We start from the raw sequence: 24,612 nt of genomic DNA on the forward strand, positions 1-24,612 counted from the left end.
ACAGATAATAATTAGGTTATCCAAGTGTCACTTGGAAATAACAATTAGGCAATTTAAGAAAACAGGTGATCTATGTCAAACTAGCGGCTGAGGGGTAAACAATTGATTTTCTCGTATGTTTCATCTAAGCTTTTCTTTGTTTTTCCGGTAATAAAAAAAAGTTTTGTATTGTTTTTTTGTTTTATGGTGTTAAGAGGACTTCGTAGATACATTTTGCATTTATGTCGATGAAAGTTATACTGCTGGAACTGGGTATTTTTGCAGTTTCTTTAGCTTTCAAGCAATTCACAAAATTTCGTATACTTTAAATGTTTTGTACTTAAATTACGGGCTTTTTGGACATAAGTTTCAACTGTTTCGTTCAAATTTATCAAACATGAGTAATACTTTTTTAAAATTGCAAAGTGATAACCCAGTGGCAGCTAGAAAATACAGGGACGAATTTAAAGCTTTAGGTGGAGTCAACCCCTTTTCATTAGATAAAAAGAGCTTCAGTGCTCATTTTCCACAAGTTTCCAATATACTTTTTGCATACACTAAACAAAACACTGCATAGTGAAAAAAAGACTAGAAAGCCACGTTTCCGGAAGGAAATTCCGAACTTATTTTAGTAAACACTCTTCAATAAGCAATTTCGCAATAAAACTGGAAACAATAAGGTCTAAAACTTGCAGCAAAAATATTTATTTACCCCACGGCGGATATTTTGACAATTTATTAGATTGCTCAATAGATGTCTGTGCGTAATCTTTCATTTATCAGTAAACATCTTAGATAATATTATTTTCAATAACTTTCATAGCATCTTTGGAGTATATATGAAATTTGCTACATTTGTTGAATACAATAAAGAGATGCCTTATCAAACTACTTTATAGTTTATAGAAATTATACAGTAGATGTCACAGTTTGATGCTGACAGATAACAATTAGGTTATCCAAGTGTCACTATCTCGTGTAAATAATATATTGCTGATATGTATGCTAATAAATCTTTTATTATTAATATAAAATAGGAATAAGTATAAAAGCCACATCATTCTAATGTAATTGTTCCAGTGTAGAATAGTCAAAATAAAAGTATCAGTGATTCAAATAATGTAAGTTGATATGATTAATATTAAACCATGAACACAAATAAAGATTAAATTTTGTCAAATTTTTTAATACTTTGGACATTATACTGCCATTAATTATTTATTTAATTATAATTATTCTTGATAAGAATTTATTTAAATAATAAACATTTTATGTGATGTTTTAAATAATTTTGAAGAATCGCTTTAGTTAAAGTGTTAAATATGACAAGATGTTTATGTAATTAGGAAAGCAGATGTAATTAATTCAACCTACTTTTTAGTGAAAGTCGTGCAATATAACTTATCAGTATATAATCCTATATATAATAAAGATATAGTTAATCAAATAATGGCATCTACTGACGATATTTACAAAAAGCAAAAAACTTGCTTGCAAATAGCTACTAATGTAACTGAACAAAAACATCATGTATCTAGAGCGAAACGCGGACAAATTTTAGGACATCTTAGAGGATTTAGAGGCTGTACAGTTTGGTTAACAGGTAAGATAAATGATGTCACAATAATATTTTAATATATTTATTCAATTTAATCTACACTGCATCTCCTATTGAATATTATTTGGTTACAGGCTTATCTGGTGCCGGAAAAACATCCATAGCATTCGAGTTAGAAGCCTATTTAGTAGCCCATGGTATACCGTCTTATTGTCTTGACGGTGATAACCTAAGAACAGGTCTAAATAAAGATTTAGGTTTTTCAAAACAAGACAGAGAAGAAAACATTCGTCGAGTCGCTGAAGTTGCTAAACTATTTGCAGATGCCGGTGAAATATGTTTATGCAGCTTTATTTCCCCAAGCGCTGAAGACAGAGATGTAGCACGTAGGATTCACAAAGATAGTGACCTCAAATTTTTTGAAGTATTTGTTGATACACCACTAGAAATATGTGAACAAAGAGATACCAAAGGTTTGTACCAAAAAGCTCGAAAAGGAATCATAAAAGGCTTCACAGGGATTGATCAACCTTATGAGAAACCAGAAAATCCTGATTTGGTCGTTAAGACGGTCAGTTGTTCCATAGATGAGTCCACAATGCAAGTTGTGGAAATGCTACAGGAAAATGGAATCATCCCTTTTGTTCAAGAGGATAAGGATGACATTCCGGAATTGTTCATTCCTAAAAATAGGCTAAGTAGTGCCTATGAAGAAGCAGAATCTTTACCTAGGCTAAAGATTACAGAATTAGATTTACAGTGGTTACAGGTATGAACTAAATTTAATATTTTGATGCAAATAAACCGTTTTTTGTATTTAGGAATTTAATTTACATTTTGGGTGTCTTACAACTTATAAAGGAGACAAATTTCAAAGAAAATTCTAAAAAAAATTACATCTTAATATCATATTGCAGTTGTATCACTTCATTTCTTTAGAATGAAAGTTCTTACTTAAGATCATAATCTGCTGAAGAATATTCAATCTTTAATCTGAATACTTACTGCTTGTATGTTGTGATTAGGGTTTCAAGTACACTGGTCCATTTTTATTATAATTTTTTCCCAGAAGCTGTAGAATGTTATTTCTGATATTTTTAGTTACCCACCCTGTATATGAAGCTTTTATCTGTAGGCAACGAGATATTAGACACCAATAAAAAATATTAACTCGTATAATCGATTTATTTGATAACTAAGATCATAAAGATTATTATTTCTGCGAGGATTAAGTTTAACTACACGCTGTAACTGTATAATTAGACCAGGGTCGATAATTTTTGAAACAAAAATTAATATAGGATGAAACCTATTGGAAAAGGCACAGAATATAAAAATAATGATTGGAAAAATAAATTACGGGCGATCCGAGTTCGGGAAGTGGGCGGGTGTGAGTTTTTAAGGGTAAAAAATAGTTTTTTTTTCATTTCCGCCAAAACTGTAAGTTCTACAGTAAAAAGTAAAATGGTAAAGTTGTAGGTAATCAAAAGATCTACAACTATTGTTCTTATACTTTTTTCACATAACCTCAAAATTTGTGTTAAAAATTGAAAAAACCATGTTTTTGATTTTTTATTTAGGTATATCTTTACAAAAAAAGTTTTTCTCTACGAAATTTGGTGAAAACTCACATTCCTATGTCCTAAATACACTGTAATTTTTCTGATTTAAAATATTTATTATGGCTTAAGATCCAAATAGCTCCCTAATTTTCAATCGAAAAATATCACGTCAAAATATTCGGTTTTAAGCTATTTATTTGAATTTATACTTTTATTTAGTCAAAAAATATAAAATTCCATGTTATATTGACAAACGAGAAAAATTGGAAGTCTGTAATACATAAAGATTGCAAAAAACATGCGAAAATAGTTGCTCTAAATATTGAGGTTAGGATTTACTAAGAATTTCTAATAAAAAGTGTGACTGCTGCCTGTTTTCAGTAAAAAAGTTAATTTATAAAATTCTTCACATTTATGTCATATAAAATTTTGAATTCACCTACTTTTTACTATTATACATTATAATATTTTTAAATTCTTTAATTTCCCGTTATAGACTTAACTTATCTTGAATTGTAATTACTTATCCATTAGTTTTCATCTACGTGTTGGTGTAAACAGTGTGTTCAGTATGAATATCAATAACGGTTCCATAAGTTCCAACTTAATTCATTTTCTGTTCAAGATTCTTAGTGAAGGTTGGGCTTATCCTCTTAAAGGATTCATGAGAGAAGACCAATATCTACAAACTCTCCATTTCAACTGTCTTCAGAACGAAGGCAACCCCGTTAGTCAAAGCATTCCTATAATCCTGCCTCTGACCACTATGGATATGGAACGATTGAAAGATTCATCAGCCGTAGCATTGATATACAAAAATGATTACTACGCCATTCTGAGAAAACCAGAATTTTTCTACTACAGAAAAGAAGAAAGAGCAGCTAGACAGTTCGGTACTACTCATAAGGATCATCCTTACATAAAGATGATTTATGAATCCGGAGATTGGTTGATAGGTGGTTAGTACACATTTTTTAATGCAGTTTGTTTTAAAATTATTAAATTAAAATTCCTGTTGGTATCTTTTTGTTAAAGGTGATGTAGAAGTTTTTAAAAGGATCAAATGGAATGACGGTTTAGATCAATATAGATTAACACCAAATGAACTTCGAAGGAAATTTAAATCCATGGGAGCCGATGCAGTTTTTGCATTCCAACTCAGAAATCCCATTCACAACGGTCATGCTCTATTAATGACCGATACCAAGAAGCAATTACAAGAAAGGGGTTATAAGAAACCAGTACTACTACTCCATCCTTTAGGTTTACATTAAAAATTTATCAAATTAATATTTTTATTTATAGATATATATTTTTTTAGGCGGTTGGATTAAAGAAGACGACGTTCCTCTACCTACGAGAATCCTCCAACACCAAGCGGTCTTAGACGAAGGACTTTTGGATCGAAATTCGACTGTATTAGCGATTTTTCCTAGTCCCATGATGTACGCCGGTCCCACAGAAGTTCAATGGCACGCTAAAGCTAGAATGAACGCTGGTGCTAATTTCTACATAGTTGGTAGAGATCCTGCTGGTGTTACACATCCCGCTGGAAAAGATGCCAGTCTCGATGGCAATTTGTACGACCCCACGCACGGTGGTAGGGTGTTAAAGATGGCGCCAGGTAAGCACAGTTACTTCAATCATCCAAATATCATAATAATTTTTCTTAATCTAAAGAAAATAATAAAATTATTTGTTTTATACGATGATTTCGAGCCGGTCCGATCCTGTTCACTCAAGTGATATATCTAGAAATTGTTGACAGAGCCGTACGAACCCGCAATGTGAATACATTAAAATAAATAATTCATCAAGATTTAATTATTAAAACTAATTAAAAAATCCCGTAATTTTTTCAAAAAATTTACGTCACAATCTTACTCTGAGTCAAACCCTGTTCATTCAATGCAAAATATTGTAGTGTGAACCATCTGAGCCAGTCCGCTACTACTCTTTGTTTACATTAAATAGGGGACCAAATGACAGTTGTACGTCAACTCGGATATGTAAACAATGAATAGAGCCGGACTGGCTCAATTGATTTATCATAGAAATAATGTTTTGCAGGTTTAAATTCTCTTGAAATAATACCGTTTAGAGTGGCAGCTTACGATAAAAAAAACAAAAAAATGGATTTCTTCGACTCGTCCAGGAAAGAAGATTTTGAATTCATATCTGGTACAAAAATGAGAACGCTGGCCAGGAACGGTGATAATCCCCCGGACGGTTTCATGGCCCCAAAAGCTTGGGACATTCTGGCAGGGTATTACCAACGTTTAAACAAATATTGAATATTTTAAGTCTTGTAACAGCCGAAGTTGGTACGTATTTTTTATATTTATGATCATAGCAGCTGTTCCTGAAAGTATTTCTCGTTTGGACGATGTATTTATTATTCTAGAAATAATTATTGTGGGCCCAAGGTTCTTTTTTTATAATTTTACATAATACGTTTAATTCGACTTTTTATAAACAACTTTATCTATTTATTTGTTAATTTTAATGTTGGTTTAGGAGTTAAAAAATACAGGATTTCGTTCGTCCTTAATTTCACCTTCATCTAAAGATAATAAATGTTATAATCTATTTGTTGACATAGCCTACAAATAACAAACATATACAATGGTGTTAAATCACACGAGTCAATTTTTTTAACAATATACAGCTTATTAAAAACACTCTGTATACGATAATAATTATGAAAATCGCTTTCCTTTACTTTATTTCTGAAATAATACTGGGTGACTACAAGAAAGTTCAGCAATCCATATTTGAATTGAACGAAATAGATTTTGAGTTAATATTTTTTTGAAATCACCCTGTATACGATAATAATTATGAAAATCTCTTTTCGCTGCGTTGGATAATGTTAATTCGAAATTTTCAGGGACTTATTTTGATACTAGGTGATTAAATAACACAAAAAATTAATATAATAAACAAAATGTCTATTAGATTGATTCTTAACTTATTCATATGATAAAAATGGTGATTTTCTTCATATATCGACAATTTATCACAAAAATTGGAATGTCCCCTGACTTTACTTCTGAAAAAATACTGGGCGACTACAAGAAAATACAGCAATCCGTATATGAATTGAGCGAAATAGATTTTGAGTTGATATTTTGTTTAAATCACCCTATATACGATAATAATTATGAAAATTGCTTTTCACTACGTTGTATGATGTTTATCAGAAATCTGTTGTGAGATTTTTTATTTATTTTGATTTTTGAACAAATTAGAAAAGATTATACAGTCAATATATTTGTATGTGCAATATTATTTACACTTAATTTAGATTTTACAGTATTATTAAATATTCTATCATTTCATACATTTATACAGATGTGTATGTTATGTTTTAAATATATTTTATTATAAAGAAAAAATATATTTTATTTTATCCTTTACCTAAGATTATCACCCCAAATCCTTATAAATACCTATTTATCACTATGGATTAAGGTGATATATTACCTACTGCATTCTCCAATCACATTGTTTTTCTCGTAAATGGAGAATATTCAATTCTTGGAAAATAGTATTTTGAAACTTTGCAATTACAAACCTTTTCCTTTTGTAATTTTTTTTCCAGTTGATGGTATGAAATATTGTAACAATTACATTCAATTGAACATACAAATTTGAACCATTCAGATTAACTGCAATTTGAAAACTAAAACAGTTAACTTAGACGCAGTTACTTTATTTTGGCAACACCGCTATCAACATCGAAGACCGATACCACATAGTTGACAACTGTAATAATGTAATTTTCCCTGCTATACAAACATTGATTTTATTACCACTTTTCATATTTAGCTTTTGTTTATTTGCTGCAATCGTCAGTTCAAATGTCAAAATTGCGAACTGAATGTGAGAACTTCCAAATACTATTAAGGTAGAGGCCGAAAAACAAACAAAAAAGAAGATTCTAGTGTGGAGGTATAGAATTTAGTTAATATAATATTCGGACTTTGACATGATTGTTTAATAGAAATACACTATCAATGTCACTACCCAGAATTTTAAAGGTTGTAATTTTCAAATTATTTTTTACTATTCTAATAAAATCTTGCTGTTACCACCATTCAAAACTCTGACGCCATGGTGATTCAATCAAAAACAGAGTAGATGGAGATAGAGAGTGGTACTAAGATATTTTATCTGCTACGCGCCTACTTAAACATTCTCTCTCTCTGTTTTTAATATTATTTCTATATTTTTTCTACTAAACATTAGAGGTAGGATGAAATAAACTTAATACCAAAATATAACACTTTTATTTAAATTACAATAAACTCATAATAAATTGTAATCCACTGTAGAGAGTTCAGTTAAAAATTTTTGTTTTCTATTTGAATATATTTCCAACAATCTTCGAAATTGTCATGTAATGATTTCACAAGATATGAATCTGTACTAAACATCAGATTTTCATAATTTTCCAGAAAAGCGTTACTTGTTAAATTCATAGAACCATTTACTATATATCCACTTTTACCTTCCTCATAATCTTTCACCATATATTTATGATGCATTATACTCGCACAATTCTGATTTCTATTATGATATAACTGTACTGAAACCCCTAACAAAAAATAGTATAAAATAATTGTTTAGAAATCAAGTTTAGGATTACAAACCTTCCTTTATACAGTCTTGCACTGGGATTAAATTATTTTTGATTTCCTCAAAATTCATTAGTAACCTTATTTTGACACCCCTTTTGCAGGCTTCAATAATAGCATTGTAAACTTTTTGAATTGCAATAATCATATATGATATATCTAAACTTTTATCCGCTGTATTTATGAAATAAATTATTGGTTCGTATAAAGGATCTAAACAATTTTTCTCTTTAATGTTTGCAACTATTTGATCTTTATAAGGAGGCCAACCACTCATACCTTTAATATTAGTGTACATCACTACGCAATTATGTCTTTCGTGAAAAAGTAATTGCTTTTCATACTTCAATTGATTCGTTTTGTACTTATTATACAAAATTTTCCACGGTATTAAAGCTAAAATTGTCAAACCGAACAATTTTGTATTTTCTAACATTTTTTTACATTCGACAATAAAAGTATAACATAATTATGAATTAAAATGGAAAATAAACTTAGTTTTACGCCAATATTAAAACACCTAAAATGTTGTTTGAGTATCCTTACAAAAATAACCGTTAAAAAAAATATTTTTAGTTTCAGATTTAACACTTATGAAATAACCTATCTGACAGTTGGTGAAATTGACACACATCATAGAAAACAATCATAGATTGTTCAATGATATACAAATATAAAGCATTTATCGCTGTTCGTTTTATTTAATTTATATTGGAATTATTGAAATAATAATCAGTTAACAAATTCATATTGACCATAGGCACACAATATTAAATATATAAATTAAATTTGCTCCCTAGGAAATTAATTCATCAAGCGTTCACTGAAAGCGCTAGGCTAGAAACTGTTATAACAAGGAGACTTTAGTTTCTGTTTGATATTGACTTGTCATTAAACGTCGTCAGTCATTTTGTACACATTTGTGAAAACGTATGTCAATGACAGTTTTGTTGAACATCACGTTATCATTAATTTTTTTTAATAATGTTCTTCAACAGATCTTCAATAAGAAATAAGTTAGCCACAAATTAATTCGTCTGTAACTATCTCTGCTCTGTTGTGAAGTGTAAATAATAATAATAATTTTATATTAATACGAGTCCAACAAATTTTTGTCTTTGTTTTGGGTATTTTTGAAGAATAATAAATATATATTTACTATACTTGAAGCAACTGAATCAAAATGTGGAAGACGCAAGCAGTGCACATTAGAACTTATAATAAAGAAAATAACACGGATAAGAACAACGAAAAAATAACAACTCTTGGAATGACTTCAGCGATATCAACTGCTTATCCTAAACCAGCAGATTTAATCAAAACTGAGGAACTTATAGAAGCTTTAAAACCTTTTGATGTATTCGAAAGTAAACAAGAATTGAATAAAAGGATGCATATCCTGGGAAAACTATATATCTTAGTTAAAAGGTGGATTAAAGAAGTATCCCTTAAAAATAATATGCCTGAAATTGTTGCAGAGAATGTAGGAGGAAAAGTTTACACATTTGGAAGTTATAGATTGGGAGTAAGTAATTTAAGTGCCATTTTTTTGTTCTTTATCCATTCCTCATAAAATTACATCTATATTTTTATTTATGTTTTCATTTATATATATTGTTTTTCTTTGAAAATAAAAATAATATATGAAACATCAATTTTTTAAATTTTTTTTTATTCTGCAAACATTTGATTCATAATATCTAGATTGTTTTGCTAATTTTCACAAGTTTTAAAACATTTCGATGTTAATATTTAACAAAAATGATGTTTAGCTCTAATGTTTTGTATAAATTAATTTCTAATATTCTCTGAGTTGAAACAAATTAGAATTTGTTATTATAGCCAACCATCCAGGACATTTTTTTGTATATGCTTAGAAAATTACTGAAACCATTTTATATATTCATACTTAACACACTACTTGTTACCAATAGCATTTTGATAACAAAGTTATCAACAAGGTAAACCTTTCGTTCTTGAAGATAATTTGGTTCAGACAGTGCAATTGTGAGTTAGTGTAGAAATATTAAAGTGTTCAGTTTATTTATAATTTATACTACTGTGTGTTCGAGTATGTAGTTTTCTTAGTGTGTTATGATTATTGTTAAGAGTAAACCATTGTTAGGAAAGATAAAAACTTTAAGACCTTACAAAGAGACTTCTATAAGAAGTTTTTATGTCTAGGAATGAGGAGTAATGTTATTGACAAGCTGGGAGGTATTATTTTCTATAATAAAGTGTTTTTTAAGATTTTTTTTTACATATCTACTATCAATGGCACATATTTTAGCTTAAAAGATGTATCAATTAGATGTGTCAGCTTAACAATTGCTTTTCTTGGTAGTTGTTTTAGGACTTTACCAGTAATGAGATCAAATCCGGGAGCTTTTTGAAGATTTATTTTTATTTTAATGTCTATTATAATTTCTCAATCTCTCTTCTTTTTTCGTCATACATTACATTTCCACATGTCCATATCATTTTAGGTACACAGCAAAGGAACTGATATAGATGCCCTTTGTGTAGCACCTAGACATATTTATCGATCAGATTTCTTCACTTCTTTCTATCAATTATTGAAAGAACAACCAGAAGTTACAGACCTCAGGGTGAGCATAGGAAGATAAACTTATTGCTTCAAATAATTTATATTAAATCTTCAATATTTTTTTAGGCAGTAGAAGAAGCTTACGTACCTGTAATAAAGATGAATTTTGATGGCATAGAAATTGATATGCTTTTCGCGCAATTATTACTAAAAGAAATACCTGACTCTATGGATTTGAAAGATGATATGTTGTTAAAACATTTGGATGCTAAATGTGTTAGAAGTTTGAACGGTTGTAGAGTCACCGATGAAATTTTAAGTCTGGTACCTAATATTGAAAATTTTAGACTGACTTTGAGAGCAATCAAACTTTGGGCTAAACGTAACGTCAAATACATATATTATTGTTATTATAATTAATATAATTTTATTTTTAGGTCATGGAATATACAGTAATGCATTAGGATACCTCGGAGGTGTATCATGGGCAATGTTAGTTGCTAGAACTTGTCAGTTGTATCCGAATGCAGCTCCTTCGACTTTAGTGCATAAATTTTTTTTAATTTTTTCCAAATGGAAGTGGCCACAACCTGTCCTGCTTAAACAACCCTCAAATGTGAACCTAGGATTTGTTGTATGGGATCCAAGGGTAAGTTTAGAATACTCCAGATAATTATTTATGTTTGTTTCTAATTTTTTTTTATAGATAAATATTCAAGATAGGTACCACTTGATGCCCATCATAACGCCTGCTTATCCACAACAAAATTCAACTTTTAACGTCTCTCAATCTACAAGACATATTATAGTAAACGAATTCAAACAAGGTCTCGCTATTACGGAAGAAATTATGTTAGGAAAAGCAAATTGGGATAAATTATTCGAACAACCACCATTTTTCACTAAATACAAACATTTTCTTGTATTGTTAGTCAAGGCGAATAATGCAGATGACCATTTGGAATGGTGCGGGTTAGTTGAAAGCAAGGCAAGATTACTTGTTGGTAAGTATACTTACCTGTTTAAAAAATTGATAGTTTACCATATATTATATAATATTTAGTGAATCATGTCCTAAAAATATTTTATAGATTAATCAAATCCTGTCTAAAAGGTTGTTTTTAATGTTTTTTTTTTAATATAGATAAAATATTAATTGGTATTACAGCTCTGTGTGAGTCTTGATCTCTTCGATTCCAAACTAATCTGTTCTTTCCCACTTTTTCACATCCATTGTTTGTAAGTCTTCGTTAACTTGATCTGATAAGGGTCCGCCTTTTTTTCAACTACTCTATATTTCGACATTTATGATTCTTTGAATCACAAACTTTGGGCTTTAATAAATCAGACAATGGTTTCATTGTCAAGTATTTTATCAATTTCTCTATTATTTCGGATTCTCCAGTCTGCTTCGTTCATTCTAATTCCTCCTGGTAATTTTTTTCTCCAATATTAACAACCAAGTAATAGTTAAAAATTTCTGCTTTTTTGATTTAAGTGGGATCATCTGTTAATAAGATACTCACGTGGCATTATTTTTTATTTTATTTTTTAACGCTAGTTTTAAAGTAAGTTTTCAAAATAGTTAAGGGAATCAAAAATTTTTTACAGGTAATTTAGAAAGGAACCCTTTCATAATGTTGGCTCACATAAATCCTCAAAGTTACTCCATGATTGAACCGGAACCAAACACAGTAGGTTCCATGTGGTTCATCGGACTCGAATTTTCCAAAGCGGAAAACCTTCAAGTAGATTTAACTAGAGACATATTTTGGTTTACAGAACAAGTCAGCAATCACGCAGCGGCAATAAATATGTGGAAAGAAGGGTTGAGGTAAGTGCCTAATAGTTATTCATTATTGGAAACCACCACCAAGACTTTTCTGAATCTATGAATGGAACAAAAAAGGAAACCTGATGTAATAGATACTCTTTCTGCATTCTTGTACTCCACAGTCGGTAAAGGGCTTTTCTAGCAAGGATATTGACCTTCTCCATTCCCTTGACTCCTAAATGATCCTAAACCTGATTCAAAAAGTCCCGATTGTTCTTTCCTGGTTAATTGAGCTTCTTAAATGACTTCCATATCAACTTATTCGGTCTATCGCTATAATAATTTATTTTAACATGAATTTTCACACATCTTGGACTACTTTTGCCTGAAAGGAGCTCGAACAGGATCCTGTTGGTGGTGTTCATTTAGAGCAAGCCCTAAATACATTATATGTGTAGCGTTTAATGATATTGTAGCTGATGTCGTACTAATTTTTGTGGGTCAACTTTATTTTGTTGTTGTAAAATATTATCTTGTTTTCTTTATTGTTAACATTTAATTTTTAAGATTGGACGCCCGGCACGTTAAAAGGAAACAATTATCTCAATATCTTTCACCTTCTTTATTGAAAAAAGAAAGGAAAAACAGTATAACCAAGAATGGTACAACGCCAGAAATTAATAGAAAGAGGACGTCATCTGAAGCGCTACCAGAAAATAAAAATTCGAATCCGAATAAGAAAACGAGGTTATCGGATGAAATGAGGCCCCAACAGGTGCGTTTTTTTCCTTTTTAATAATTTAATATAATTTTTTTATATAATTAAAAATATTTTGTAGTTTGACGATAGTTCCAAGGAATCAATAAACATAGATTCTAGCAGTAATTTAAGTTTAGCGGATTCAGATATTAATGTAAGCAGTACGAAATCTCCCTCTACTACCCCAATCCACGTGTCTTCAACTACCACAACACCCACAAACGTATCAGAAGCCGTATGTACGTGACTGGTTTTTTAAATTGAAATTCGTGGTAAGTTATTTGGGGATGATTATTAATTCGACCCCCATATTTAAGTAGCTATATTTTGAGGTAATTTTTTTCCAGTGTCGTTCTAGGTTGTCTTCGCAAAAGAACCTATTCGTGATGTTCACGTACGTATTACAAAAAATTCCAAACGAAACCAAAAAATAAAAAACCGGAAACTAACTTGGTGGTAAAATATTATCGCAAATGGTGCAATTACTTATTTTTTTTTTTTTTTTTGAGGATTCCTCTTCGGGTGTTGTTTAAATTGTGAATGTGCGTGAACGTGTCCTCTACATACTTTTTCCATGTAAATAATTTATGTATAAAAAAGGATCAGTGTGGCTTATTTGATTAATTTTTTTTAAATTGTGTATTTTTTTAGAAAAAAATATTTATTTTTGTATTTTTTAATGTTTCAAAGAGGTTGGAATGGTCTTTAGGAAAGTTGAAAATACGAGGCGCAGTTTACAAATGCTTTTATTGAATATATATATATATATATATATATATATATATATATATATATATATATATTCGTGGGTTGTGTAACATTCTGGTACTGCAATAACTAATTTTGAAATGGTAAATATTTCGAAATTCTATTTTTTGTACAATATTTACATTCGAATTACAATTATAACCTCGTTAAAATAACTTTTTATTCAACCCCCGTATTCAAATCTAGTAGCTAAATGTTGGATGTTTTAAAAAAATTTGTTCCGTTTTTTGAAAAAAAATTTCATTTATTAGTATTTCAAATAGATTGGAATCTTTACAAGGAAGGGAGGTGCAATTGAAAAATTTTTTTTTCATACTCTTATGCACATTTTTTCGCTTTTCATGGAACAAATAATATTCTGTAGTCTTATTTTCTTCATTTGCGACAATTTCAGTTGGGTAACAATCGAAAAAAGAATCTAGAACGTTAATACAAAACAATTAATTTTCGAATTAATCATTCGACCCTCGTAATCAAATCTAGTGGTGAAAGTGTTGAATTTTTTCAAAAAAATTTGTCGATTGTTTTTAAAAAATTGTCAATTATTTCCAAACATATTGTTACGTTGTTTAAAAAGGTCTTTATGGAATTAGGAAATACAAGGTACAATGAAAAAATTCTTTTGACCTATTATACAAACTCTCTTATAGAAATCTAGAAGCAAATGTTTTTTTTTAAATTGTCTATTGTCTTCAAATATATTTTTCAATGGCTCAGAAAAGTAAGAAATACAAGGGACAATTAAAAAATTCTTTTGAGTAAAAAGTCGGTTTTACCAATTTCCTCATCTGCAATACCAAATTTCACAACTGCAATTATTTCGAAATTCCATAATACGGAATATAAAACCTTCTAACCTTATAATTTCCTTTTTTTTGATAAATACGAGTTGCATTACAAATTTAGAAACTTCGGGATCACCCCTCGTAGCTAAATGCAATTATTTTCCCCCCCAAAATGCCCTATTATTACGAGATCTATTTTAAAGTAGTACAGAGGTTGAAACGGTATTAACAAAAGTAGAAAATACGAGGTGCGACCAAAAAATTCTTCTCTTGAAAAAATAATTCATAAATAGTATAATAAAAAAAATTTAGACTTGTAAAAATTTGTGTTTCCTACCTTGGTTTTCTTTTTTTTTGAATAATTCCAGTTATACCTCAATTTATCTGCCTTTTTGGTAATACTCTTGCCCTTTCCAAACATTCAGAACCAAAATATTTTCATTTTATTGTTGTAATTTGAATTGTGTGTATTTGTTGTCCACAGTAATTGATAATATGTTACTGTTGCGGTAATATTTTACACTTTTATTAATAATTCTATTAAGTACTTTACTTATTTTACATACATCATGAATATACTCCATAACGATGCGTGTAAATTTTTTCTTAAATCCCATTAAACTAAAATCGATTCTATTTGTAGGACTTGGACGGATTTCAATGAGATAAAAGCGTCATTAAAAATAAATATCGAAATTAAATCATTTTTGACATAATTTTAAGAAAAAATTTCCCATTCAGAGATATTTTATGGAGATATTTGTTTTAGGTTTATTTTTGATATCTTTTCTCCCCCAATGACATTTCTGACCTCGATTTTTTTTAAATACTTTCCATTATCGTTCATTTTTTTAATACTTGGTACCATGAAAATTTAAATGTCAACTACCAAAAATATGTTTTAATAATTTTCATTTTTTTTAAATAAAACCAAATTTTTCTCATAAATAATTTATCTCAAATAAATTTTCGTAGTTGTGTATTCAATTATTTGAATTTTAATTGTATCAAGGAAAATATAAAAAAAAATCAATAATTTAATAAAACGGGGAAATTTTTTTATTTTTTTTTTATTTAGAGTCCACGTTATTGTTAAGGTACGCAATTTTTTTATTATTAGTGTTATTATAAATTGTGATTTATCAGAAATTCAATAAATTTTTCCCCTTTAACACTACATGTCTTTTATTGAACCTACCCCTTTTTCAGGTAAAACAAATTAATTTAAATAAATGTAATTACATATATTAAACTATATTGAAGAATTAATCATCATCAGCTGATTGGGGTTGCTACCCCCATACTTCTGTCCAATTTTCTTGACGAAAGCTTCTCATTTCCTTCTGTTTATCGCTATTTCTGTAGCCTCTCTCCATGTTCCCAAGTTTATCGGTTGCAAAAAGTTATTCTTCTTGATCATACAGGTATGCGTCTTTTACTTTTGCCTGTTGTAACCTATCCATCTCCATTTTCCTTTCGTTACGTATATTTACAAGTGCTAAAATCTATTTAAAACAACTAAAGAACTTTAAATAATGATTATTTCATCTAGTGCAATACATACAACCAAAATCAGTTTCTGAAAGTTGAATACTGAAGAGAAAATTCTATTATTAGAGCTCATGTTACCTCGAAAACCGAATTGATAACACATGTCCACACACAAGGTCCATTCAAAATTTTATCAGTTAAATATGAGGATTTGCTTCTAAAACTTTTAATTATATGAAGAAACTTCGATTGAAATAAAATCTCTTAACATACAAATAAGCAGCTAAGGTTATAGCAAAAGAACGTTGCAATTTTGAGAAGTTACAGAAGAAACACATCAAATATTTAATCGAATGAAGAGGTTATCTTCAAAGAAAACTTATTGTTATATTCGGTAAAAACATTGAAAAAAGGTATGGAAACGTAAAATATCTTGAAAAATGACACCATTTTCATTTGAAAGTATATCTTATTGATATACTTATCAAACTATCCTCGTACGACTGTTTGCTCACTAATCAAATATTTAAAAAAAAAGAAATCGTTCCTCTACCTAAATGTTACCTTCTAGGACTATTCCTTATTGAAATACATCAAAAATTTAATCGAATGAAGAGATTATCTCGAAACAAACGTCCTCAAAGAAAACTTTTTGTTGTATTGATTGAAAACAATAACAAATAATACCACCTACCTTGCTGCTCACTATTTGCCTGATAATCGAATAATTTAAACAAGTGGATACATTTTTGAAATGTGATTCTTTACACTTGATAAAATTATTTATCAATTATAATACATATGAACAAAATTTATCATTCAACAAACTGTCAAATAAATAACCTTAAAACTATTTCAAATCTCTACACGCTACTAAACACTATATACGTTCATTAAAAAAAATGTTGCTTCCGGAAATAATCCAAAACAAAAATTAAGTCAAAATGAAACACTTTTTAATCCTAATAACTATATACTTTTTAGCTTTATTGATTAGAGTTTGGCGCATACGCCTTACAATCGTCCAGTTTAGTTTTCCGGATAATTTTCTATCGATATACCAACCACAGTTTGACAGATCGAACGATTTATCCTTATAATAGTTGACCAAACGAAAATTTTACGATATTTCCTTATTTTGAACGATGAGTGTTTGATTTGTGCCGATTCGCAGCTTCCCTATGGAGCTACTTACTAGAAATCTGGATTTTTAGCAGTAGATAATTAAAAATGAATTTATTGTTAATAATTTGTTTGTTTTGTGCTAGTAGTTGTGTTGTAGGTAAGTGGCATGCTTAAATTCTACTAATTTCAAGTTTTAGAATGGATAGTTCGTTATTCTGGTAGTCCGAACGAAGATAGTTTAAGAAAAACAATAGCTTTAGATTTTATTAACAATTAGCTTCTATTAAGGTCAAACTACAAATTAAAATAGAACAATTTCATATCAATATAAATAAATATTCAATTTTAAATTCTTATACGTAATTAAAAACATCTACTTTGCTTAAAACTGGTTCATAATTATTTTTTCGAAAATAAAAACTGTGGTTTTGCCAATTCAAACATTGTCTTTATTCACAGCATTTAGTAATCGTTTTGAAAATATTGTAATCAAAGATAATAATTTTTCAATATATATAAATTTCATTCATAACGCCATCTGTTGAATATACAACAAATATTTTTGTGGATCGGTAATATAGTACACATTACACTCTTACGTATAATCGTATAACGTATCTATTATGGAGGAGAAATAGATGGTATCTTTTGTGATTGTAGCAAAAAGGTGTTAAATTGTATATAACACTTATAGTATTACCTGTATTTAAATTTTCAAACTGTTTTATTTTTTAATTAAAGTATCATTTCAAATTGGCATACCTGTAGTTTTCATAATAATCTTATTATTATCGCTAGATGGCGTTATCTAAATGTTAAGCTAATAAAATTGAGAACATATTATTCAATCATATAATTAACAACTTTGATAAAAGTGGTGATCTTCAATCACGTGAGCACCATATTCGTATGACGTCAAACGGCAACTATAAATGGTCTTAAACCGATTTATTAACTTGACTTCCCGTTTGCTGTTACTAAATTAAAAACATTGAAATGATTAAGCTAAAACCTACATGTCAGATACCACACTATAAGCAACCGATGAAAAATCACCCTGTATATAATAATTTTTTTTAATTTTATTCTAACTGTTAGTTGACTTCAGGAAAGTATTAACATAAGTATTGTAATATTCCCACAGCATTTCAGTTATTATAAAATGTCAAAAAATTACTACAAGTTGATGATGTATTATACAGTTGAACATCCTAAATCCGGAATGATCCGTTTGTATCGTAATTTTTAACTTCCATATTTGACACTAGATGGCGAGACCATACATAAAGATAGCATGAAGCATACGTTTATAAAGTATTTAATCTTTTTATTATTATTATTTTATGAATGTGTTTTTGTGCAGTATTAAATGCGATTTTATTATATTTTATGCATACCTCTACCTCTGTTTACATTATTATATAATGCGATATGATTCCTCATTAACGCGATAGATGGCGCCACCATAAATGCATTCAAATGTTAGTGTGATCTAAAATACTTTAAAATCTAAAATCTGCAACAAACCCTTTCCCAGCGATTCCGAATTTACGATGTTAAAAGAACTGATTCTATAACAATATATACATGTTTAATACAAAAAATCGCTTAAAACACACAGGTCAGTTATTCACGTTACGTCAATTATATGTTTGTCTCTTTTTACTAGTACTACCGTCAATTTAAAGAAACTATTACATATGTCTTGTAGCTGATCTTGTGGAGGGGACAATCGATCTTATGTTGTTATGTGTGATTTCTATTGATAGAAGAAGATAGTATGTAGACAATGTGTTCGATAAATCGTAGATTGAATCACGTGATGGAAAACCTCCACCGTTTATAATTTATTTCGTAACAATCGAAACAACACTAATCTCAAAAAGCAAGATGGCGAAACTAACTTCATGTCGGTGAAATAACAAATGAAAGAAAGTGACGTCCCTACAATTAGGGCATGCATATATTACATTAAATATATATATATAAAAGAATTTTGATACCACTGACCGTCGTGCACTTTTGTTATTTTAGTTAAAATTTCAATTGTAGGTACAAAAAATGCCTCAAATAACCGCAAACTCAACGAAGACGACTACTATTTAAACTACGATTACGAAATCGACAACAATTCCGTTAATCTTGAACCGAATCCGAAATCTTTAGTTCTACCAAATCCCCAAAACCTCCAATCGAAATATACGGTAGATGTTCTTCCCAACGTCGAACTTCCAGACGATTCCCTCGCTGATCCCGACCTTAGAGATCACGATTTCATCGACAATATAATGTACGTCTATTACGGATCTCATACTAGAAATAACGGAACGTACGGACCAGAAATTATAATCATAGGATCAGTGTTGAGCTGTGCTGCTCAATTACTTACTATTTTCTGCGTTTTGCTCAAGAAGAACCAGCGCGGGGAGAGAATGATGACTTATATTTTTTTTCAAATCTTAGGAACGTTCTGCATATCAAATTTGATATTTATGTTGGGAGTTTATGTAAGTTAAATCCATAATTTTGCTCAATATGATACTCCTATAAAATATTTGACGTTTTTAACATTGTGGCGAGTCCAGTACTGTTGGTAACAACGTATGATCTGGCAACATTGAGCTGCAATTAAAACTACAATATACACTCGCGAGGAAAAAAAATCTTGCGATTGCGGGCGAAAAACTAAACACAAAATTGTAGATTTCTTAGAAAAATTTTAGAGCTAATAAAATGTTAAATTATTATTTTGACGATATCTTGATTACGTTTGATATAGTTGATACATTTGACCTTGAGTAGATTTTTTTGCTCACGAGTGTAAATCAAATAAATACAATTCGTATCTATTACGAATACTAAGAAATATTTGATTGACAGTCGAAAATTAACCTTATGATATCGTCGAAAGAGTAGAATTATAATTTATATTGTTTGTAGGCTACAAAAAGTGCAACAAAATGTCTAATAATATCACTAATTTTGTACTTTTTACATCTTATGACTTCTGTTTGGCTGTGTCTCTATTGTTTTTACATATACAAAAGATTTTCGTCCGGAGGTATTATAAAAGAAAGGCATTTAAAAGTTAAATATTTCAATATTGCCGCCTACGATATCCCTACTTTTTTAACATTGGTAAGTATCTTTAGACACAAGGTCATAAAATAACATATTTCTCCCTATAAAAATTATTTTTTACATTTTTGTTAGATATTATTCAAAATATAGTATAATTAAATTTATATTTTTATTTTAAATAAATATTTATATCATATTACTTTGATTAAATTGCTTTCTAAAATAAATAAGTACAAATCGTAATATTTATTTTTCCAACCAGTGTCGTCATCTATAAACATATGTTTAAACTATACCGGGAATTTAAAGTAACTTTGTTCGCGGGCTGATTCCGAATCAGTTAAGGAACCGATCGCATGCGCACTTTCAAAATTATCGTTCGTGAAGTTATCGACCCCGAACAAAGCTATTATTTTCGATTTTTTCATTATTAATTTTAATTTCAACGATGTTAATTTTTTTATTGGAATTTTGTTGCCATTGTTATACCCAGTCGAAAAATTTTAAATCTGAAACCGTTTTAATTGTGGCGACATCATTAACCTCAAAAATTTCACATACAATAAATATTCTTCTAGGCAACGTATTTTATCGCGCCTAATAGCTACGAATCGAGAAGATTTTGCTTCATTTCGGTACAAAAAGGAATGATCCTTAACTACATGTTTCCAGTTTCCTTATTAATATTTCTTACGACGATACATTCTTTAAGCGGCATCAGAAAAATCAACATGGAATTATGTAAATTGGAATTAAACAGTTCCGCTGAATCTTTAAACGTCCTCAGAAACGAATTGGAAATGTTGAAAGATAGAAAAGACGATTGCCTGGACGAGGAAATAATAAGTTTGAGGGAATCGAAATCTTGCTTAAAACTACTTTGCCTCGTACAAACTGGATATGATATCGTTTGGTTTATTGTCGTTTTGGCGTTGGAGAACGTCAACGAGAGCAGCGGGATGGCGATTATATACGCAATTACGTCCTGTTTATTGGTAAGTTAATTATTTTTAATTAATATTTGACGTAAATATTTTGTTTTGTTCAGAACTGGTACATATTTATTAAAAGAAAGAGTCTGATGCCGACTCTTAGCGATCTTCCTGACGACATTGAAGAAGTTATTGTACAAAAAGATCAAACACACATCGTTACAGCTTCGGCGAATGTATCTAGAAGAGGTTCTTCGGATAGTATTCCTTTACTTAATTCTGACACTTGTACCGAAATGCGAGAATTAAGATTAGATCACATAAGTACAATAACTACATAGAAATTGACCATGTTCCCATAAATATAGTTTTGACAGTATTTCTACTGATACTTATTTAATACTATTAAAAAGAGGAAAATTAATTACTTAGTTTTCTATAAGTAATTGTACTTTACGCTGTCAGGAATGAAAAAAAAAATTGAATCATTACTGTCAACAAGAATGGAAGAAGACAATAAGAACCATATAAACGGTCATTTTACACATTAACTTCCATTTTTGTCCATTTTGAAATTATTATAGATATTTCAGTAGATTATCGAATAAATTAATATATATATATATATATATATATAAATATAGTCATTTCATCATATATAATTCAAAAATATATTAGTTAAAAATAACAAAACATATCGTGGGTTTAATTGGTTGTGTACATCAATTTTTAATAATCAGTAATTCCTCATTTTTCTTATACCTCTTCAGGTGTTGGATAAGGGTTTCGGTCCCTCTTGTAGCTATTTCTTCTTGGTCTCTAGTATCTGTCTTTGTCCTTAACAAATGTCCATAGCAATTTATTAATTTTTATTCAATTATTTTAGTCCCTCTGTCTTTTCCATCTTCCTCTATTCCTCCTATTTTCCCTTTTAACTTAATATCCATTTCCTTCTTGGTCAAGGTTCCGTTTCCTTTTAATCTATCTGTCTTAATTAATAGCAATTCATTAATCCACTTCAGGTGTTGGATGAGGGTTTCGGTCCTTCTTCCCTGTCTTTGCTATCTTCTTCAATTCCTCTTCTTTTCCTTTTTAATTTGATATCCTTTTCTATCTTGGTTAAGGTTCCAGTCTCCATTACATTTCACTCTAATCTATCTGTCTCCATTCTATCCATTTGTTATTCATTGGTTCCTGTTTTATTACTATTCCATTGCATTCAATTTTATACCACTACTTTTCTAGATATTCTAAAGTATTTCATTTCTATTGGGTGTATTTTTTTCTCATCTTTCCTTCTAACTACTCAATTTTCTGCTGGGTGTGTTTGGGATTGGTGTTAATATCTATTTTGTGTCCCCTTTATTATTTTAATCATTGTATAGTTAATTTTTGTCAACATACTCCCAGGATTTTGTCATTATTCTTTCTAAAATCTCAACCCTGTCAAAAGCTGCATAATCATTAGGTTTGAAATGACAAAATTTGACAGTTTTACCTACTTCAAGAGTTAACTCACCAAATACCCTAACTGATGTTAGCCCTCATTGTTTCATTTTAATTTTTTCACCCCTTTGTTATTTGCCTCCTACTTCATTCTTTACTATTTGTCTCCTAATCTCTCCTATTTACTAATAGATAATTTCTTTATTGTCAAAAAAGTACGGATTTCAATCTAATTGAATATTTTTACTCATACCACTTTAGATTTGTAACATTTTTTTGACTAAATCACATTTTAAACATGTCGAATATATAAGTAGTGCCAAAATAATAATCAAAATAATGTAAATATTATTCTTTCTCCAACTTGCTATGTATAGATTCGAATTTTTTATATTTCGTGTGAAAAAATTTCTGAAAGAAAATTGATTCCTTTCAATTAAGTGAGTATATTGCATTAATTTAATAAGAACAATAAAAAACTGTCTAGTTTAATCATAAAAATTAAATAAATTTGTTTTATTTTTCAAAAATTGAAAAATTTTTTGTAGTACAAAGTCAGATTTATTATGATTCTTCCGAATAAACACCAGATTACAATAAAATTAAGTTTTCTATTGGTACAAAATGTTAAAACTATATATTACTTTACCTTCTTATTCCCATAACCAAGTTATTAACATATTTTTAGCAGTATTTTCCAGCAAAACTCCTGTGAAAATACTCAAAAAGTTTCATATATTAAATATTTTCAAAAAATTTCGATTTTTTTAAGTCTCTGATCGTTTCCCTTTTCAATGCCACATCAATAATTAGTAGATATTTTGTCATATTGTAATGAAGCTGGATAGGTTATCTGATTCTACCTCTTGCCCTTTGCATATGATTACGCAGTTATCCAATATTATTATATCTTCTTTTTCACTATTAAATATAAATTATATAGAAAACTATTCTTGCACTTGTTCGCTCTATATAATTACAAAATCCGATTCCGATTTAGTTTAGGGACCAATCGCATGCGCACTTTAAAAATTGTGTTTTGCGACGATAATTCTGAAAGTACGCGAACGACAATATTCAAAGTGCGCATACGATTGGTTCCTGAATGGTTAGAAATTTCACACGCGAACAAAGCTAAAGTACTTTAGAATCGATTTATTATAATCGATAGTAGAAGAAACGTAAAATCTTTATACGAAGTGGAAAGTTTAAGAACCCTGTCAATAAATGATTAAAACTTGTGTGATAAAGTGAAAATAATAATTTTGCTGTGTACTATAAAAAATCCTTACAAATATAAACTAATAAATATATAAAAATGTGATTTTTGAATCATTTCTGTTTGTACATGAACTGGAGGCGTCAAACGTTTGTGATTTTTACATTTAAGCGTATATATATTTTTGTGAACATACTATACTTTTTCCAAGTAAAAGTAAACACGAATTCTAAATAAATAAATAAGGTTTTATTGAATTTTTAAATTATACTGACCATGTCTTCGATAGAAGCAAGAAAATTTATTTAAAAATAAAAAGGATTCATATTGAACTGATCAAAATATACAGTAGTTGAAATTTTGATCGCTAATTTTAAATCTCTAATCATAAATTATAAATGAAATGAGTAACAAAAGAGGATCAAGAAAGAGATGAAATTAAAAGGGAATTGAGTGAATACAAAAGAATAATTGAGGATATTCAATTGTATGTAAATGGAAACTGAACCTATATTAAATCAACTGCAGGACTAGTTGGTGAGGAATTAATTTTTCTAAAAGAAATTATTGATAAGAGCCAAAAACTATCAACATTTTTATTACTTCCACTCTTATTTGGATAATAATAGGTTTAGATAGTTTTGTTGTATTTTTTTATGAATTTGTACTGCGAATAGATTTTTTAATATCAAGTTCAGTGAAACTATTTTTAAAAAAATTTCTTGCAAACGATTGTTCTCATTCTATTGACATCGGCCTATAACAGTATTAATGTAGGTTGTAGGTATTTATTCCGAAGCACAAAATGATCGTACTTAGGAGAAATTGTAGGAATATGTTGATTCCAGTATTTATCTGGTATTTGAATATAATAAATAAATGTTGTTGAGCTCTTGAAAAGATAATCATTTCTCCTTTTTCCTTTTTTTTTATGAAAAAAACGC

General features: G+C 29.2%; 4 protein-coding genes across 7 annotated transcripts; 3 read left to right on the forward strand and 1 right to left on the reverse strand.

The window, feature by feature from the left end:
* The first annotated feature begins 920 nt into the window (after positions 1-920).
* LOC130440932 (bifunctional 3'-phosphoadenosine 5'-phosphosulfate synthase 1) lies at positions 921-6,497 on the forward strand. 2 transcript variants are annotated; one of them, XM_056774334.1, is made up of 8 exons: positions 925-1,100; positions 1,361-1,582; positions 1,672-2,306; positions 3,725-4,058; positions 4,135-4,362; positions 4,421-4,723; positions 5,170-5,423; positions 5,990-6,497. In XM_056774334.1, exons 2-7 carry the CDS (start codon positions 1,429-1,431, stop codon positions 5,391-5,393), a joined length of 1,878 nt encoding a protein of 625 aa, XP_056630312.1. In that variant the 5' UTR covers positions 925-1,100; positions 1,361-1,428; the 3' UTR covers positions 5,394-5,423; positions 5,990-6,497. The 2 variants fall into 2 exon arrangements, with proteins under 2 accessions (XP_056630313.1, XP_056630312.1); XM_056774335.1 differs by lacking the exon at positions 5,990-6,497 and having other exon boundaries at positions 921-1,100; positions 5,170-5,686.
* Positions 6,498-7,372: 875 nt separating this feature from the next.
* Positions 7,373-8,358, reverse strand: LOC130440934 (uncharacterized). 2 transcript variants are annotated; one of them, XM_056774336.1, is made up of 2 exons: positions 7,755-8,358; positions 7,373-7,699 (listed from the first exon to the last, which is right to left on the reverse strand). In XM_056774336.1, exons 1-2 carry the CDS (start codon positions 8,173-8,175, stop codon positions 7,446-7,448), a joined length of 675 nt encoding a protein of 224 aa, XP_056630314.1. In that variant the 5' UTR covers positions 8,176-8,358; the 3' UTR covers positions 7,373-7,445. The 2 variants fall into 2 exon arrangements, with proteins under 2 accessions (XP_056630314.1, XP_056630315.1); XM_056774337.1 differs by having other exon boundaries at positions 7,375-7,690.
* Positions 8,359-8,642: 284 nt separating this feature from the next.
* Positions 8,643-15,548, forward strand: LOC130440935 (poly(A) polymerase type 3). 2 transcript variants are annotated; one of them, XM_056774339.1, is made up of 9 exons: positions 8,643-9,264; positions 10,226-10,348; positions 10,414-10,669; positions 10,725-10,936; positions 10,994-11,291; positions 11,899-12,121; positions 12,629-12,836; positions 12,901-13,093; positions 13,169-15,548. In XM_056774339.1, exons 1-8 carry the CDS (start codon positions 8,923-8,925, stop codon positions 13,066-13,068), a joined length of 1,830 nt encoding a protein of 609 aa, XP_056630317.1. In that variant the 5' UTR covers positions 8,643-8,922; the 3' UTR covers positions 13,069-13,093; positions 13,169-15,548. The 2 variants fall into 2 exon arrangements, with proteins under 2 accessions (XP_056630317.1, XP_056630316.1); XM_056774338.1 differs by having other exon boundaries at positions 8,680-9,264; positions 13,180-15,548.
* Positions 15,549-17,008: 1,460 nt separating this feature from the next.
* Positions 17,009-24,568, forward strand: LOC130440937 (adhesion G protein-coupled receptor L2-like). Its single transcript, XM_056774342.1, has 5 exons — positions 17,009-17,147; positions 19,043-19,497; positions 19,931-20,128; positions 20,650-21,066; positions 21,120-24,568. The coding sequence occupies exons 1-5, from the start codon at positions 17,096-17,098 to the stop codon at positions 21,342-21,344; spliced, it is 1,347 nt and encodes a 448-aa protein (XP_056630320.1). The 5' UTR covers positions 17,009-17,095; the 3' UTR covers positions 21,345-24,568.
* The last annotated feature ends 44 nt before the right edge of the window (positions 24,569-24,612 follow it).

The sequence above is a fragment of the Diorhabda sublineata genome, chromosome 3 (assembly GCF_026230105.1).
Source record: "Diorhabda sublineata isolate icDioSubl1.1 chromosome 3, icDioSubl1.1, whole genome shotgun sequence".
Lineage (NCBI taxonomy): Eukaryota > Metazoa > Arthropoda > Insecta > Coleoptera > Chrysomelidae > Diorhabda > Diorhabda sublineata.

Bases quoted from the DNA above. Each gene is read 5' to 3' on its own strand.
- LOC130440932 (XM_056774335.1), top strand. From the start codon at position 1,429: ATGGCATCTACTGACGATATTTACAAAAAGCAAAAAACTTGCTTGCAA. The intron at 1,583-1,671 runs GTAAGATAAATG...ATTTGGTTACAG, and splicing joins CTGTACAGTTTGGTTAACAG to GCTTATCTGGTGCCGGAAAA. The intron at 2,307-3,724 runs GTATGAACTAAA...TTTCTGTTCAAG, and splicing joins TAGATTTACAGTGGTTACAG to ATTCTTAGTGAAGGTTGGGC.
- LOC130440934 (XM_056774336.1), bottom strand. From the start codon at position 8,175: ATGTTAGAAAATACAAAATTGTTCGGTTTGACAATTTTAGCTTTAATA. The intron at 7,700-7,754 runs GTTTGTAATCCT...ATTTTTTGTTAG, and splicing joins GCAAGACTGTATAAAGGAAG to GGGTTTCAGTACAGTTATAT.
- LOC130440935 (XM_056774339.1), top strand. From the start codon at position 8,923: ATGTGGAAGACGCAAGCAGTGCACATTAGAACTTATAATAAAGAAAAT. The intron at 10,670-10,724 runs GTAACGTCAAAT...TTTTATTTTTAG, and splicing joins AATCAAACTTTGGGCTAAAC to GTCATGGAATATACAGTAAT. The intron at 12,837-12,900 runs GTGCGTTTTTTT...AATATTTTGTAG, and splicing joins ATGAAATGAGGCCCCAACAG to TTTGACGATAGTTCCAAGGA.
- LOC130440937 (XM_056774342.1), top strand. From the start codon at position 17,096: ATGAATTTATTGTTAATAATTTGTTTGTTTTGTGCTAGTAGTTGTGTT. The intron at 19,498-19,930 runs GTAAGTTAAATC...TATTGTTTGTAG, and splicing joins TATTTATGTTGGGAGTTTAT to GCTACAAAAAGTGCAACAAA. The intron at 21,067-21,119 runs GTAAGTTAATTA...TGTTTTGTTCAG, and splicing joins CAATTACGTCCTGTTTATTG to AACTGGTACATATTTATTAA.